The 19,077-nt window shown below is 34.0% G+C and overlaps 2 protein-coding genes across 2 annotated transcripts; both read left to right on the top strand.

Annotated features, from left to right (window-relative positions):
• Nucleotides 1-2,922: 2,922 nt before the first annotated feature.
• LOC128505444 (uncharacterized) lies at nucleotides 2,923-9,718 on the top strand. The gene is made up of 6 exons (XM_053475863.1): nucleotides 2,923-4,486; nucleotides 5,075-5,194; nucleotides 5,554-5,599; nucleotides 5,706-5,782; nucleotides 6,339-6,430; nucleotides 8,631-9,718. Exons 1-6 carry the CDS (start codon nucleotides 4,483-4,485, stop codon nucleotides 8,946-8,948), a joined length of 657 nt encoding a protein of 218 aa, XP_053331838.1. The 5' UTR covers nucleotides 2,923-4,482; the 3' UTR covers nucleotides 8,949-9,718.
• Nucleotides 9,719-10,564: 846 nt separating this feature from the next.
• Nucleotides 10,565-14,720, top strand: timm10b (translocase of inner mitochondrial membrane 10 homolog B (yeast)). Its single transcript, XM_053515746.1, is given in 4 exon segments — nucleotides 10,565-10,728; nucleotides 10,812-10,907; nucleotides 13,915-14,314; nucleotides 14,317-14,720. Coding segments are annotated over 4 exon segments (702 nt in total). The 5' UTR covers nucleotides 10,565-10,701; the 3' UTR covers nucleotides 14,496-14,720.
• Nucleotides 14,721-19,077: the final 4,357 nt, after the last annotated feature.

The raw sequence follows: 19,077 nt of genomic DNA on the forward strand, positions 1-19,077 counted from the left end.
GCTTGTTATGTTTCAAGAGAAGTCATAGTAATTGTTTTTAAATATTTACCATTCTCAAAAAATCTTAATTTAGTGTCTGCTTGGAACGAACAACGTGGCGATTCTTTAGTTATTTAGTGGTGAATCTGGCCTCATTATATTGACTTGTAAAAAATATGCCTAACTCTTTGATGAGTTTTGATGTGGACAGCTTCAGTCTGTCACTGCATTCTACTCTGTGTACTAAAGTAGTAGTAGTAAAGTAGTATGCTCTCCACAAAAGTACCCTATACATAAAAGTATTATAATAGTATTAATTCTAGTATTTATCACCTGACACAAACACTTCTGTTACAGGTGATAAATCAAAGTAAATAACATTCCTAGACAGTTTATAGAGAGTTTGTGACATTTTCATGCTTTGGTATGGTTTGTAACGCTTACGCTATTACATTGGAATGGTAGGTACAGTACATCATTCCATTTCATAGTGGACTCTAGCACTCTAGTTTTTCCACCTGCAAATCTGGCACCAATTGGATTTTTGGTTTGTTTGTTTGTTTGTTTCTCATGCCATTCTGTGTTAAACCGTTTCGCAAGGAAATTCGCGGTAAACAGCACTTTGTCACCAACAATCATGTCACAATAAAAGTGACTAAGACCACATTTTTCCGCCGTTCTGTTGTTTCATGAGCTTAAACTCGACCTATATCTGCATGATTTTATGCGTGGCAAAAACTATAAAAGGCCAACAAATAATGGTTAAGTTTACAGGAGTTTTAAAGTTACAGCAACAAAACCATATTAGGAGACCCAAACATATAATAATGAATCAATTCAGCCTTTTTGCATTGGAAAGTGTGTGAACGCATTGAACTACATCGTGCATGTTCATTCTGGCAAAAAAAAAAAAAAAAAAAAATGCAATTAATGTTTAACATGAGGACAATTTAGGAAGCCAAGATTGTCACAGGACAAGATTGTATTTTAAAATATAAATACTACAATAATTAGTGGTTGTTTGTTTGTTTGTACATTTTAAAACACATTCACACATTAAAGGTTCATGCATAAGAAATATATTCAGTATGATGTGCACAGACCCGTTGACATATTTCTTTTACTTTGAAATATTCAAAACAATACATATACAGTATGTGTAAACAAAATAAGAAATATATTTTATATTGTTGTAAATTTGTTTTAAAGCTAGTTAAGAAGTTTTTTATGACTTATAATTTTGAACAGTGAATGGTTTAGTTTATTTTTATTCTGCATTGAAATAACAGGATGGGTTGTTGGTCCCTAGGCAGTTTCAGATATATAAAAAAGTTACATGCATGCGCCCATGACTGATGCAACAGAAAAGGATTAACCCTATCATCTGTGGACTGAAAGTTCGTATCCCATCTGAACAAATTAGCCATGTTCTCAGGTGAGCTGTGGCATACCCGCACTCTACCATCAATCATAACAACACTAGCCACAGGACATCTGTGAAGTCATGCAACCAGAAGTGAGCAGACAGTAGTATCCTCCTAGTAAGTCATGCTGCCCCAAATAGTTTGTGCGGCATTTTATTCCAAAGATGTGACAGATAAGCTGAACAAAAGATTATTGATTGGTACAAATAGGTAGGTGGTATTCTTTAAATTTAGGTTCGCCGCAAAACTCAAAAATCTAATGCAGTAAATTTTCTTTAAAATTTTGAGCTCCTCATTTTCACAGTGCAGAAGTACAAATGTCTGGTAAGTTTACATGTTATTTTAAAAACCTGTGGTTAGAAGTGCTAAAAAGCAGGGCATAAGGTCCACCCAAGTAAGGAAGTCTTAAAATAGCTTAATTGAAGAAATAGTCCACAGTCCCTCTACTCGTGTTAATCAACCGGTAGACATTACAGTTAAAGACTCACCAGAAAGGTGTTAACAAATAATAATTGTAGTAGTGGTAATTTTTATCAGTCTGTGAAAATAACTCGGAGTGTTATGTAGTAGCAAGTACTGTACATTGAGCCTGATACACAGAAAATATGCAGAATGCTTTTTTTTTATCTTTTGATCCGAAGGTCTTTAACTGTCACACAGAAATCACACCTTCAGGATCATAACACAATCAAACAGAACAGTACAGACGACATATAAATCTGAAAATAATTTATTTACAAACTTGAACATTCCACCACTCATCTATTTTGAGTGGTGGAATGTTCAAGCGACTTGAACATTCAAAGCAGCTTTATGGGCTCTTGACATTATAACATAATAATGTTATGCTAACTAATTAACTAACTACTACTCTAATAAATAATGAGGACTGAACATATACTGAGGACTGTATATATATATATATATATACACTCAGCAAAAAAAGAAACGTCCTCTGACTTTTAACTGTTTTTACTTTCAGTAAACTTAATGTGTAAATATTTGTATGAACACTAAAAGAGTCAACACCATAAGACATAAACTTAAAATTGTTTCACAATGTGTCCCTGAATGAAGAGAGCCTCAAAATCAAAAGTACCAGTCAGTATCTGGTGTGGCCACCAGCTGCTTAAAGTACTGCAGTGCATCTCCTCCTCATGGACTGTCGCGGACAGTCTGAGCACTGATGGAGGATTTATATATATATATATATATATATATATATATATATATATATATATATATATATATATATATATTAAACTTAATTCTCAAACCCAGAGAGTGCTCTTACTAAAAAAAGCCTACAAAAGAATTTTTTTTTAAATAAAAATATATATAAAAAATATATATATATAGTTTAATAGAGTAGTTTATATATATATATATATATATATATATATATATATATATATAAAACATAATTCTCAAACTCAGAGAGTGCCCTTTCTAAAAACAGCCTACAAAAAAAAAAAAAAAAAAAAAAGATCCATCACCAGCTTGACGCTTAAAACCTCGGGTCACACCTCAGATATTCAGAGCCGACAGAAAAACTAACCAAGCAAACCACATCAAATATCAAGAATTGACCAACAGGAACACCTTGCTTTATTGCACAGCAGTTTATCTGAAATCTTAAAGACATTTAACCACCAAGAATAAAGAAATGTATAATCCACCATTTCACTTTTAATTGTCAACATTTAATTCTCAAATTGTCACTTTTAATTTAAAATATATTTGAACTCCTTAAATGTTAGCAAGTACTGTATATGAAGAATCTGAATCAATTTTATGTGAATCAACTTATATCACAGTAGATGCAGGCATTTTCTAAGTATGTGAATGATCATAACTGAGCTACAGTGACTAAGTATTCAATGAGTTTAATCATTTAAAAATATATATATATATACATATAAGATATGTGCTTTTAATGGACGAACATTATTGTTAGTGACTATATTGTGCAAGTGCTTTGTGTTTGTGGTTCAGTACTCAAAGAACAGAAATGAGCTTACCCAGAAGGACGTTTCCTGCTTTGTGGTCGGAAATGGAAAATTAAAAAAAAAAAAAAAAGAATCTCACATACTCCACAAAGTACACACTTCCTGCAAACACTAAACAACTAGTAACAAGGAATGAAAAGATAATTATATATTATTAATTTTTATTTTGCATTCTAATTGAAGTGTAGTAAGCTGGAAGAATTAAATGCACATCCCATCCTAAGGAATAGCCACAAAGCATGGGAGCTCCAGTATTCCATTAGGTTAAGTATAATCTATGACCACAGAGCACAGGTCTAGAGGTTTAGTCTGTTTAATTCAATGCAACACAAAAGTTTTTATTATTATTATTATTATTATTATTATTATTATTATGTGAAAAATCAGTGTGTTTGTTGTTGTCACTTTTTCAGAAAACTGAACCAGAAGCACAGGGTTAATTACAAAAAAGGCTAAGGGTAAAAAAGTTTTAGTACAACAGACATTGTGTTAAATACAACGTGGATAAGTTACACTGAGGCAGTGCAAGAATATGAGGGGAAATACAATAATACACCATAGATTACCATTTGCTGTTTTCAATAGATATAATCTGGACTGTATATTGTATACAATTCAGAAATCTGTTTACAATTAAACAGATTTTTAACTGTAAAAAGTTTCAGTAACATTTACATTTAGTCTATTATACTAATTTAAGGTGTGAGATCAATAAATTGAGCAGTTAGTTTAAAGGTTCCAAACTATGTAATTAACTTGGAAAAACATTGATTAAATTAATGATGTGAATGTTTAGGATCTCTTGATTTTTCTACATGAAATAAAAATGAAGTGTTTTAATAAAAATTGTTTTAGTCATGCCCATTACAGTGAGAAAGTCTTACCTTGTGTCTTAGAGTGACGTGAACATTTGCAGTGAATTAAGTATCCGCCACATTTCCTGTTATAACTGAAAAAGGCACAAGACAGTAAAAATAGAAACAGATATGGTGCACCTCATGAACAGCACGCGTAGTAGACAGAACTAAAGCTGCACTGCCAACGGACAGTTGAGGATCAGAAGATCTGTGATGAGTAAGTTACACTTATTATCTTAGTTGTTCAATAATAATAATATTCAGTGTAAACCATGTAAAAACCTATGTAAATGTTTTTTTAAACTTAAAAACCAAAATCACAGACCAATTCTTTTTGACTTTTAAAGCATTTGAAGTCAAGTAGTTTAAAGACATAAAAAAAAAAGACCTATGAACTGAACAACTCTGTGTGTTTTAGTGAGTTGAACTAAATGTGGCCCATTACTTATTAGTATTATTTACACTCGTACACCAGACATTATTCCCAAACACTTTTGTCTCAGCAAAAAAAAAATTAAATTATTGTTTAATTCACATACCAAGCTAAGTAAAAAAGTATATTATTATTTAAATGCAGTACTATTCGACACAAAAATTATATTCAATTAGCTTGTTGATTAGCTGGTAAAATTTCTGTGAATGTTTTTTGTATATTAACATAATAATGAACGCAAAACTGTGTTAAAGTACTACCAGTGCCTGCCTTTCATTAACTGCTTTTCATTAATTGACTGCATTAATAACAAATTACATAATTTCCTATAACTTGCTTTATCTAATGTTGCCTTTTTTATTATTTATTTAGGTGGATCGGGTTGCACAGGCTCCTATGTGGGTCTGTCACTAACATCTATAGCACTGTTAGTGTCTGTATGTTTAAACATAGTTCTCTATTCACTGAGAAGAAAAGATAGACAGAAAAAAGGTACATTGAACATGCATCTATTTACACATAATTAGTTAGTAAGCAGTTGGTGTATATTAAATATATTGTTATTTTTATGTTAACTGTATATTAAGAATATATTGCTGTAGATTCAGTATGATATAATGCTGTTAGAATGTGAAATGTATTAGTTCATTATACATTTATATATAAAATATATTTAAACTTTTTTATAAAATTATGATGTAACGTATATAAGTATATTATGTATATTACAAGTATAATAATTTCTCACTAAATGGTTTTACTTACGGTATACAATATAAAAAAACTATTTTTTACAACGCATTCTAACAGTACCATTGGATAATATTATATTTATCCTTTTTTCTTTTAAGGAGATTTTGGGTTGCCAGTGTACCTAGATTCTTTTCATAGTGACAGGTAGGCATATCTTCTATGCTCTTTTGTGTATTTATAGTTTTTTTAGTTGCTTAAATATGTCAATATGCTTCGCTATGGTCTTACATAAAATGCATTTTCCCCCCAGTAATTATAGGTTTGAGGAAGAAGAACGGCAAAATCAAGACAATCCTATTTATGGAAACATCTTTGTAGATGGTGGAGGTGACTATCTATCTCTCTATCCATCAATCTATCTATCTATCATCTATCTACCTATCTCGTTCTCTGTGTATATACAGTATATATACTGTACATTATAACTGTCTCTATGTATGTATGTACGTATGTACGTATGGATCGATCAATGGGTGTGTGTGAATATATATATATATATATATATATATATATATATATACACACACACACACCCATTGATCGATCCATACGTACATACGTACATACATAGAGACAGTTATTCAAACATAAAATAAGTTTTGACAGTTACAAGAAAAAAAATCAAAAACTGTCTGAGCTAAAAAAAAATGTGAAACAAAGTTTTTAAAATGTCAAAACTTTAGTTAACAGATATTTTGAAATTATAGGTTTGAATTATTTAAAAAATAATTTTATATGCACATTCATCCTATGTCAATACATAGCAATGTTATACAGGTACAATAAATAGTACATATTGTAATATAAAAATATACAGCCTCAGTATGACCATTTCGCAAACGTAAGTGCTGTACTTGAATAACTACTTTTGCTTTTTTTTCAGCAATATTGACACAGACTGAACATGGGGACTATGAACAGATGACAAAAAAAGGGACAAGACAAGATGTACAGTCCACAGTCCAAGATGAAAAGGTAGAGTGCAAGTGATGCGTGTGTGAATAACTCCTTGAATATTACAAAACTCTAAGAAATCCTTTAGTAAATACTTCAACAGTCCAAACCTAATGAAGTGCATTTTTAAATTATGAAAAAGAGACATAAATAAAAGGTTCAAATGGTCTGAAAATGGGACAATGTCAGTTTCGCTGATACTTTTTTATGCTAGAGTTGATGTTCTGAAACCAACGTTAATAAAAATAAAAATGCCAACGTTGGACCCAAAACATCACCTCTACCATCAAGAAGTATCAGCAAAGGTGACACTGTTCTATTTTTTAGAGCAATTAAGGTTTTAAGTCTTTTATTTATTGCTTTCCTTCAGAATTTTAGAATGCATTTTATAATAAATAAAAGTGAAATCTCACTATTTTACACACATTGATAATGTTATACTCTAGTAGTTATTTTGAGCAGATCAGCCCACGCATTTAAAAACAGCCACATGCACATAAATACTGTGGCTCTTTACTTTCACGCTACGGTGGTATTGAGCTTTGAGACCACTGTGCGTCTATAAGTGAGCCTGTGAGAAATGCACAGGCACAGGAAACCATATCAGACTTAAAAACTGACAAAGGGTTTGTTTTTTATAAATCAAACACTCTTTTACCAGGATGTCCCCTCAGCAACATCCAGTTAACCATTTAGTACCACATAAAATGTTTGGAAAGTTTATTAGTGTTAATAAGTAGTACTTCATTAAAAAGAGGACAGAACTCTCTCAATGCACAGCATAGTGTAAAGTGAAGGGCTCCCAAAATGCTAAGTAACCAAAAAAAATATTATATATTCGACTACAGATATACAGAGATGTACCTCCTATACAAAGGTCGGGGAGATCATGTTTACAACACTGGAATTTTGTTTTATTTTAAAATAGAAATAAATAGGAAGTTTAAGAATTATGAAAAAATTTGATTTTTGAAAACTATTCAAGAATTTCTAGGTCACTATATAAATGTAAGCAAATTTGTGAATTGGACTTAGTTAACTGCTTAGTCAAAATGTCAAATTCTCTCTAAGGCTCATCCCTTCCATTGACGCATGTGTTCAGATGACTATCAGATGAAGTTAATCTAAAATAGATCAAAAGTTCTTGCACATGGAGCTCATCAGCTGAAGTGCATACTGTTATTGAAGCAAAAAGTGGGCATCCATATCAAATACTAAATGCAAGAAACCCTGTAATGCATGTAAATATTTTTACAAATTGCCTTTTTTTTTACTCTAGTTGGCAATAATATTATTTGTCTTTTCACTAGTTCAGAGTTTTGTACCATACTGTGTATTACATTTAGTATGATGCGCAAAAAAATGAGGGGACGTAAAAAAAAACCAAGCTTTCACCCAAAAGTTAATAAATAAAAAAAAGTGTACATTAACTTAAAGGAAACAAAATACTAAATAAAGAATACCATGTTTATATGTAGACTTACAGTATGTGTAAATGCTTGTACATATTACCCCTCAATGTGTCACACGTGCCATCACACATGCGTTAATTAGATGTTTAATTTGTTATTTTTAAGAAACGTTAAAAAAAATCCTCAATAAAACATCATAAAACCGGCAATTACAAAATTTACAGACATACTGGAGACATTAGTACCATTCTTCCAAAAGATATTACCTCAGTTGATGTTTTAATGATGGTACTGAATATTAACAACATGACATCAAAAACATTTTTTAAAGATATTGTGACTATATAGGCAATAGCATCATAACAGATATAATTTTGATATTCATTTAATACGTATACCATTTAGTGATCCCACATGACCTGTGGATGAGGACTTTATTATAAGGTCATCTCTTTACAATGGCAGGGAACCCAAGGGAATAATTTGACCCAAACACTGCCAGAAGAAAAAACACAACCCCTATCTTTATATACGTTAATGTGGCCTATAGTGCTGTGTTCACTATTATTTTATCAGATTATTAATTGATTAAGTTATTAGTCAAGAACATTGCAGACAAACTCTCACTATTTTCATATCTCAATGACTAGATTAGCATCCTCTCTGTGTTGGTTGGATAAACCCAGGTCTAATAGTCTTGCTTTTTATAAGCAGTTGATTTCGGTAGTGGAACTCATCCCCCTGAACAGTTCTCTCATTTGATTAGTGAATTAAATATAGATTAATTAAATCAACATTTTTTTCCCCAGTCTGACCCAGAAGATATTTCTTATGCATCTTTGGATTTAAGACTTGTTCAGAAGGGCAAGAAAAAAAAGAGATACCAGAAGAAACAGAATCAGACACATAAGGTCCAGACTCATCCTCCTCCAGTGGTGCCAATGAGACGCGTGGAAATGGGAACAGACTGTGACGTCGCCCTGCCTTCACGGACCAGCAGCCTCATTGTTTCTCGAAGCAGCATCTACCTCAACAGCCATCAAGTAGCACTGGAGACAGAGGAGTTACAGAGGGAGAGAGAACGAGAAAGGGAACAAGGGACAGAATGGAATAGCAGTCACGAGTAAGAGATGATGATGATGATGAAATTGCATGGCAATGTAATCACAGCCTTGGCCAAACAGAACCAAGTCATGATCAAGGCAGCAGCAAATGTAGTGCAAAGTTGTCTCTTTTATATTCAGAATTACAAAGTCAGTCAAATTTAGCACAATCCAATAAAATTATTTCACCATAAACATTTTAATACCTGTGCTCAAAACAGATGAAGGCAACTGTAATGCCAAAATATTGCTGCCTATGATCAAGTAGAACTCGGTTGGCTCTGCAGGTAGATTGAGCTGTTTAATTAAACTTGCAATACTGTACTCTGCAACAGCAGAAGGCAGGAGGATATTGAGCAACTTTGTTTATTTATGTTGTGGAAAAATACTTTTAAATGTTTTCCAAAACTAAACTGAAAGAAAAAAATACTTTTTTTATGTCTATGGAAAAATACATAAACTAGAATAAACACCTGTAAAGAGTGCAGAACAAGAAAGTTATTTGTAAGGGTCATGTCTACTTTTACATTTAACTTACAGTGTAAGTTTGTCACTTTATGCATGTTGGAAAATCATGTTTTTCTTTATAATGCAACTTTAATTATATCTGAAATTTAACTTAACTAAAATGTGTGCTTTGTAGTCTGTTCTTTCAGCGACAGCTTCAGTGCTGCTGCATTTGCAATCCCACAACTATTATACACAAAGCATATACATAATAAAATCTAAATGAAACCTAAATTAGCAGGTCAATATTAAAAGAAAGGTTTCCATAAATGAGTTCAACCTATTTATCATAATGAATCTGATATTTGGCATTAATAAAAGCTGGCATTACTAGTCACATTACATTCTATCCATGGAATACAAGGCAATGTGCATTCATAAAGTAATCACTTATCGAACATTCTTTTTGTTTCTTTTTTATTAAAAGTATATATATTTTTATATATAACTTGGAAAGACTATAAAGAAAAGTATTCAGTCTTTTTTTGACACACTTGTAATTTTATTATTTTAAATGAATATTCAGACCTCAATCATAGGTCCATAAATCAATAAAATGAACATTTTGTTTGATTAAGGTTCTGACCATAAACTGTAATTGAAGAGCTCTACAGAAATTCTAAGCATGTAGAAATACAATTAAAAAGAATAAACAAATAAATAATAATTACTAAAAATAAGGTTTATGGTTTTAGTGTAGTATGCACAGAAATATATATGGCTTGCCATAATTCCATTAACCAACCAATGTGTTATATTTTCTATAACAGCTTATATAACACATTGTGTGTGTGTGTGTGTGTGTGTGTCTAAAATCAATGATACACTACATATACCCAAAACATGCGCCTGAAGTAACCGCACAGCTGCTTCTAAGGTATCTGTATAGTAAGAGATTTTATCTTCGAAACTGGAACCGTAATGAACTTCCACAGGATTTAACAAGCAGTCTCCTAAACCAGTCCCAGTATGCCTGTTGTCACACACTAAAAAATAATATAATTAATGATTTTCTTTAGCTTTATTAGGCATACAGTATCAGTCGAGCTTCATGATAACTATGACTTCCGGGGTTTCGCCCACGCGACAGTGACGTTGTTGCTGCTCTGGTCACGTGACATGAACATGGCCGCCCGCATGTGAAAGTCATGCTACATTCGGTCGGAATCACTATTTATTGTTTTTAAGACATTATTTAGAAGGAACCAGTAGCGATCAGACCAGTGTATGAACCTGAGGTTTTTATAGACGCGCTGTAAAATATAGGGTTATGGATCCCGACGGACAACTGCGGAATGTAAGTAAAGGTGATATCTGCTGAATAGGATGTAGATATTATCCGAGCATATGATGCTTATTTGTGTTTTTCGGGCTTTTCAGCTTCGCGACTTCCTCTTAGTTTACAATCGAATGACGGAAATTTGCTTCCAGCGATGCACGAACAATTTCAACTACAGAAATCTGACGATGGATGAAGTAAGTCAAGTATGCATTAGTGGACACAACCACCATCAGAAAACATTATCCTGGATAGTGCTGGTGGATATTTAAGAAGTTCCTCAGTTGTTTAGTTTTATTACTGATAGAACTGCGAAATACCCGGGAATCACTTCCTGTGATAGGGTATGCACTTTGGTTATATAAGTAGTAAATGAAATGATGTTTTGTTGCATTATATTATAGTGATGTGACTCAACGGTCACCTCCAGATATGAAATTCTCACAACACCTACAGTAGCTGCCGATTCGATTAAAATTGTGATTCTATAAGTATCACAAATTTATAAGTATCCTGATTTGATATTACATTTCCGTCCGATTTTGTTACAATTTTAATCCCTGAAAAAGTTAAGTGCTTAATTAAACGTAGCTCATTTCAGATAACATTAGTTTTTGCCAATTAAAAACTCATATACAAGAGTTTAACATTTATCTGAGCAGCACGTACAGTAGCTCTACCACAATTACAGTGTTATTTAAAAAAACAAACAAAAAAAAAACATAATAAATACTTCACCAATACCACACAAGTGGTATAGAACACGTGTACAGTAAATAGTTCAGAGTGTACCACCTGTAAGATTATATAGAAACAGTGATGTTTGATCATGTAGAAGCTTCTGCGCTCGGTACAGAACCGTTTATATCTGAGGCTGATCGGCCAACCACCGGTTATTTTTTTTTTATTTTTATTTTTTTATAAATTTAGTCCTGTCCAATTCTTTTTCCCCCGATTTTCTCCCCAATCTAGTCGTGGCCAATTACTCCCCGTCACTAGGGGGCTTCCACACACATCAAGGCTACTACAACCACTCAGTCGGGAGGACGAAAGCTATCCCGTGTTTCCTCCGAACCACGTGACGCGAGCCGACCGCATCTTTTCGAACTGCTCGCTCACGCACCGTTAGGGGCGGAGTAACACACTCGGAGGAAAGCGCTAGCCGCTCCTTCCGTGTGCGCGAGCTCACAGACGCCCCTGATTGGCTGTAGCGCCGTGACTAATGTGGGAGCGCAAGTACCTCTCATCCCTCCCCCCTGAGAGAGCTCGGCCAATCAGCTCTCTCTGTGCCTCCGGCTGTGAGAGGAAAACAGCATCACCCGGGGTTCGAACCAGCGACCTCCGGATGATAGGGCGAGCGCTTTACCACTGCGCCACTCGGAGGCAGTCAACCACCGGTTATTTTATGTTTATATTGGAGGATGAACTGGCCGATCGACCAGTTCATCCTCCAATATAAACATAAAAATTATATAATATTATATTATATATGGCCTCAATACAGTGTAGCAGTAAACAAGTTGGTTTAAATAATGTTATAACGTCCTGTCTTTTACAACCATTAAATACACCACGACCGATAAAAATTGCTGTTGCAAACAATGCAGTGAGCAAATCTGCCGTTATTTTCACTGCTATTATGGGTAGAAGTACATTTTGGGGTAAAGTGTGTTTTCCTAATTATTATTTTTTTTTTTTGCAAGAAAAAAAAAAGCAGGTCTACACAACTGAACTGATGTGGGCAAGAGAGAGAGAGCTTTAATGTAAACCCTGCCCACTAAATAGAGTGTTCAATTCACTTGGCACAAAGGGACAAATAAGTTTTCACTCTCTCCCTCTCTCCCTCCCTTTCTCTCTCTCAAATCTAAGTTTTATTTATGGAATATTGTATAGAATTTGCAAGTGTCAGGGCGCTGTTATCAAAATGTGGTAGGCTCTCGGAACTTCCAGAAGAGGTGCAATGTCTGCATTAGAGCCGATTAGACTGTTGAACACCGACCAATAAGTCTTCACAGACACTACACTGTTACTTTCACACTGTCACTTTATAGTCACTAAGACACTTTATGCACTCCATACTGCACATAATTGCTTTTTGCACAACATTTATTGCGGACATTCTTTATACATTCATATGTAGTAGACACTCTTACAAATGTGTGTGTATGTGTATATTACATGTACTGTATGCATATGTGTGGATATGTGTATGTGTGTGTATATATATATGTATGTATATTTATGTGTATATATATATATATATATATATATATATATATATATACACTTGCACACTATTAATGTACTTATTCATATGCATATTTATTTTCATGCATATCTATTCTTATAATAGTATTCCACTATTGCTTGTGTAGCTTGCACACAAGAATTTCACTCACATGTACTGTACCAGTGTACCAGTAACGTGATGTGACAGTAAAAGTGATTTGATTTGAATTACAAATCAATAACATTCCCAATTTATAATAAACCGTACTATGCACAAATTGTAATGCTTAATAATGTTCTAATGTTATATGGAATGGGCTACATTTAATTAAGCATTAAACTTTTAACTTTTAAACTTAAAATTGTAACAAAATTGTAACAAAAGGGGAAATGTATATCAAATCTGGATATTTATAAATTCGTGATACTTATAGAATCACAATTTTAATCGAACCGGCAGGTAGGGATTGATTTAACCAGCAATTGTTAGCTACCTGACCGGCAGGTAGCTAAAGATTTGCTCAACCTTATTAAACTGTCTTAGGCAGAGTGTCCCCGATGTCTCCTTATATAGGGTAAATTACCATAAATAAGCAATTACATCATGTGTAAAAAAAAAAAAAAAAAAGTGTTTCCCCAGTGTATGGAGGCTTTTGGCACACCCTGTACTGTAGGTCTTTGTAAAACAATAGCTCAAGGATTTTGTGTGGTTTTATTTATCTTGTTTGTGTAGCAAAATTCTTCTAGCATTCATATTATAGGTAGCTTTTTGGGACATGATCAGTGAGTGTATGCACATGTGACGATGGCATGCTCAGAAACCTTTGGTAGAATGTCTCAATAAATTGTCGGAATACTGATTGTTCTATACTTAATAAGGGACATGGTTTGATGGCATTAAAACACAATTGTAGTAAAATATGTAAGCAGAAAGGTGACCTTTTTTTTGTTTGTTTGTTTTTTTTGACAACTTAGGAGCATTGTGTTGACAACTGTGCTGGTAAACTAATCCGTTCCAACCATCGCCTCATGGGCACATATGTAAAGCTAATGCCAGCCATGGTCCAACGGCGAATGGAAGAGTTGGAGACCAAAGCTGCAGAAGCAGCAAAGGCTGCTGAAACGGTAGCTCCAGTAGAGTCTCCCGCTGGAGCTTTAAATTCATCAGATGTCCCATCCACACTCATAACATCTAATCTTGCTACACCTCCCCCAGCTGGGCTGACACTCACATCTGCAGCAGAACAGGCAGGGACAGTATCACCATCACTGTCCAGAAATGAGGTTGCTACAGAAAGAGCACACATGCCTCCAGCTGAGCCACCTACAGTAGTCCCATCCAAGCAAGCATCCTTAGACGTGACTGGTTCACTTAATAGGGACTGAAGGTCTCTCCCCCTCCTGCAAATCCCAGCGTATCCGCACAAGAGTTCATCTCAAGTGCACCGGCAGACGTCTTCTTACGAAACACAGAAGAAAACCGTGCTGGTGTAGTGAACAGCAACGAATCAACACCAGCTTATCAATCCACAGGGGGAGAAGGACCACAATCTTAATGTTGATTTATTAATAGACAGCAACATGTTTCATTGCTTAGAGCTGTTATCTGGAAGTATGTACTGAGTAAATGAGTATGAAAACTACTGGAGGGTGAAAAAGTGTGACTTTTATTAATATATTCACTAATAATATTATTCATGCCTGGAGTGACCTGGATATTTCAGGTTCCTAATAATAGCGCACACACAGTGGAGAGAATAAAATGTGACATTTTCATTTGCTGGTGTTTTATGTTCATTTCTGATGTTGGGAAGTTTACCGAATGTACCAGGTGAGTCAAAAGACAAACACCCAGAAAAAATATTGTGTAATGGTGGGAAAGAATGTCAAATTTTTATCAAAAAATAAAATAATGATAATGAAACCTTTTAAGGTTTTTGTCAACTTCATAATAAGATCTAATTTCAGATTATTATTACACCCTTACAGTATTGTATTAGATTTTCTGAATAATTGAGTTTTGAATTTGTCTTAGTTTAGCGTTCTCTAAACATGCATGAGACATGCTATTGGAATTACACCTTTTGTAGTAGTCTTTTATTTATTTAAGTTATATTCACTATAAATTTATTACATAAGACAATTTAAAGCAAGGTAATAAAAAGAATAAGAAACTACAAGAAACAATCACATTCTCAATCACATTCTCATTCACTCTCAGATTGCAAGTGCCCTGGTGGATATCATGTATAATAACAATATCACAATAATTATATTTTTTAATAGTTCTTGAAGCATTAGTAAATTCTGGATTGCAGTCATAAGGCTCACAAAACCATTGTTCAACATATGCTAGACATAATTAATTCGATTCAGTTTTATTTGTATAGCGCTGTTAACAATGGACGTTGTCTCAAAGCAGTTTTATAGGAATGACAATTTTGGTTAGATGTGTGGTAAATTAACTTTTTTTGTAAAAAAAAAAAAAAAGAAATTGTGTCTGGTGAGCAAGCTTGAGGTGAGAGTAGGAAGGAAACACTTCCTGAAATGACAAGAGAAAGAAACCTTGAGAGAACCAAGCTTAAAAGGGAGCAAATACAGTAATTAATAAAATACAACTGGTTTAATCTCGGTTGTAGGAATAAAACATCTAGTCTAGGTCACCTTGGGTTTCAAGAGTTAGAATATTGCTCTTGTGTAGCAACATCTGGTGCCTATGGTTATCTTTTCTCATGATACAAGCACTGCTTTAGTAGTAATCATTAAAAGTCTGTTAAACGAAAAGGAACGCATATACTTTGGGCTGCATCTAACAATTTCACTCTCTTATTCATCTTCTACTGTATAGCGCTTTATCCCGTATTCAGGGTCGCAGGGGGTCTGGAGGCAATCCCAGGAGACAAGGCGGGGTACACCCTGGACAGGGTACCAATGCATCGCAGGGCATACACAAACACTCACTCATTAACACACTACAGGAAATTTGGAAAAACGGCAATTAGGCTAATCTGTATATCTTTGGACTGTGGGAGAAAACAAAAGTACCCGGAGGAAACACACCAAGCATGTGGAGAACATTTAAACTCCATGCACACACAGACCTGGCTGGGAATCCAATCCGAACCCTGGAGGTGCAAGGTGACTGTGCTAACCACTACACCACCGTGCCGCTAACAATTTCATTTAAGTTAAAATAGAATTGTATGTATAAACAAAATCTGCCACAAGACAATAGAGTTTAGTCACTTAATAATTAAATAGATGATAGAGTACTTTATCAACACAAAAGAAAAAATTATAAAAAGTAAATATATAAAATAAAATGTGAAAAATTTAATCAAAAGAAATGATGGGAACCCTAGGTAACCCGTTAGGTAATACATATAATAAATAATAATATAATAAATCCTTTCACGTTTTTTAAAGTTTAGATTTGTTAAAAACTTAGATCATAGTTGAAACTGTCTAATGATAAAAAGGTCACTATAAGGATTATATACTCAGCAAAAAAAAAAAAAGGTCCCTTTTTCAGGACTGTGTATTTTGTAAAAATCCAAATAACTTTACAGATCTTCATTGTAAGGGGTTTAAACAATGTTTTCCATGCATGTTCAATTAACCATAATCAATTAATTAACATGCACCTGTGGAATGGTCGTTAAGACCTTAACAGCTTACAGAAAGTAGGCATTTAAGGTCACAGTTCTAAAAACGCAGGACACTTAAGAGACTTGTCTACCGACTGTGAAAAACACCCAAAGAAAGATGCCCAGGGTCCCTGCTCATCTGCGTGAACGTGCATTAGGCATGCTGCAGGGAGGCATGAGGACTGCTGATGTGGCTAGGGCAATAAATCGCCATGTCCGCACTGTGAGACGCCTAAGACAGCGCTACAGGGAGACAGGAAGGACAGCTGATCATCCTCGCAGTGGTAGACCACGTGTAACAACACCTGCACAGGATCGGTACATCCGAATATCACACCTGCGTGACAGGTACAGGATGGCCACAACAACTGCCCGAGTCACACCAGGAACACACAATCCCTCTATCAGTGCTCAGACTGTCCGCAATAGGCAGTCCATGAGGAGGAGATGCACTGCAGTACTTCAAGCAGCTGGTGGCCACACCAGATACTGACTGGTACTTTTGATTTTTAGCCTCCCTTCATTCAGGGACACATTGTGAAACATCTTTAGTTTATGTCTTATGGTGTTGACTCTTTTAGTGTTCATACAAATATTTACACATTAAGTTTACTGAAAGTAAAAACAGTTGAAAGTCAGAGGACGTTTCTTTTTTTGCTAAGTATAGATCAGGGTAAAAGAATACTGTAAGTCTGCAGAAAAATCCAGAAAATCACATTGTAGGATTTTTAATAAATTTATATGCAAATTATGGTAAAAAATAAGTATTTGGTCAATAACAAAAATTTCATCTCAATACTTTGTTATATACCCTTTGCTGGCAATGACAGAGCTCAAACGGTTTTCTGTAAGTCTTCACAAGGTTTTCACACACTGTTTCTGGTATTTTGGCCCATATATTTGGTCCTCCATGCAGATCTTTACTGTAAGCTGTAATTATGGATTCCAGGGCAAATTAGTTCTGACATATATTCGTTATAAAGTATTTTAACATAGGAACCTGTTCGCCCCTTTCAAGAAGTTTTATTTTAAATAAGAAATTTTAAAAAGGTGAACATGAAGTATGAAAAGCTATCAAAGTTTAATTTCATTTCAGATTTCAGATTTTTCAACTACTGTTGAATACCATAAACTAAATGAAATCTAAAACGTTTTTTTTAATACACATTAGGTAACACCTAATGCACCTGCATTAGACTTAGTTTTACATTTACATACAGGCAGTAGTGGCAAAAAAATATGCTGTGTTGCAATATCCTCATCTTTTATGTATATCTGTGCCGGTGACAGGAAGATGCTGTCTTCTTTTGGCTACACTAAAACACTGCCATATGTCCCAGATATGACAACTTGAATATTTTTCTAACAATATCTACAGATAGTAAAATGTATGTTTTGTGTAGTGTAGTGTAGTGTATTGACTGCTGCTTCATTTTTATATCTGTTTTTTTTTATTAAAAAAAAACACAATAGTGTTCAAAACAGGAATTTGATCCATGATGTTAACCATCATAATTATAAATTATAAATTGGTACAAAAAATATTAGACGCATAGATGGACATAGAATATAAAAGAAGTTTACTGTAAAATTATTTGAGAGATTGCTTTACTTTTGCATACAGTATCTGGTTTAACAAAGGAGTTCATGGTTGACTCAATGACTGCAAGGTGCCCAGGTCCTTTGACTGCAAAACAAGCCCATATCATGACCCCCTCCATTGCCATGCTTGACTTTGGGTATGAGGTGTTTCTGCTGTTTGGTTTTGCGAAGCACAGTCATGCTTACGTGAGGAAAAGTAAATGCTGAATGTGATAGAAAGGCAATAGAACACCCAATGCAATCACAGCCTACTCTGCAAAGGGCGCAGCAGGCAAGTAGCCCAAAATTGTGATCGAGCACGCATGCGAAGTGTCGAACAATTCTAATCCACAGAGGCCACATCCTACAACCCACCTCAAAAGATCCAATATTTACTGTTCCAATTCACCAATTATGTTTACTTATTCACATCGGTATATCAGTTAATCCTGGATATTTCGTAATTTTTTTTTTGTGAATGTTTGCACACTTTTTAGTATTTGCGTCTTGTTGTCGTACATGATTGTGGATTATTATTATTATTTCAATAATAATAATAATAATAAATAATAATAATAATATTATTTCAATAATAATAACAAGTATTAGAATTACAGTAAAGTTTCTACTAAGCTTGCCACCTCTTCTGGTTTTCTCCAGGACCGTCCATTTTTTTACAATCTTCCAAAAAAAAAAAAAAAAAAAGTATGTTCCCTTTTTTTTGGACAGCTGATTTTTTACACCTATATTTTATACATCAACAGTATATTGCATAACTATAACATAAGCTATACAAAACTGGTTGCCAATTACTATAAACACAACATTGGCCCACTACAGTGTATGATGTATGTTCACAATGATTCTCCTAGTTGCTAATTTAAGAGTGATTTAACTTAAGTACTAAAGT

Source organism: Clarias gariepinus, chromosome 17, assembly GCF_024256425.1.
Source record: "Clarias gariepinus isolate MV-2021 ecotype Netherlands chromosome 17, CGAR_prim_01v2, whole genome shotgun sequence".
NCBI classification, from domain to species: Eukaryota; Metazoa; Chordata; class Actinopteri; order Siluriformes; family Clariidae; genus Clarias; species Clarias gariepinus.

Bases quoted from the DNA above. Each gene is read 5' to 3' on its own strand.
- LOC128505444 (XM_053475863.1), top strand. The intron at 5,600-5,705 runs GTAGGCATATCT...TTTTCCCCCCAG, and splicing joins GATTCTTTTCATAGTGACAG to TAATTATAGGTTTGAGGAAG. The intron at 5,783-6,338 runs GTGACTATCTAT...CTTTTTTTTCAG, and splicing joins CATCTTTGTAGATGGTGGAG to CAATATTGACACAGACTGAA.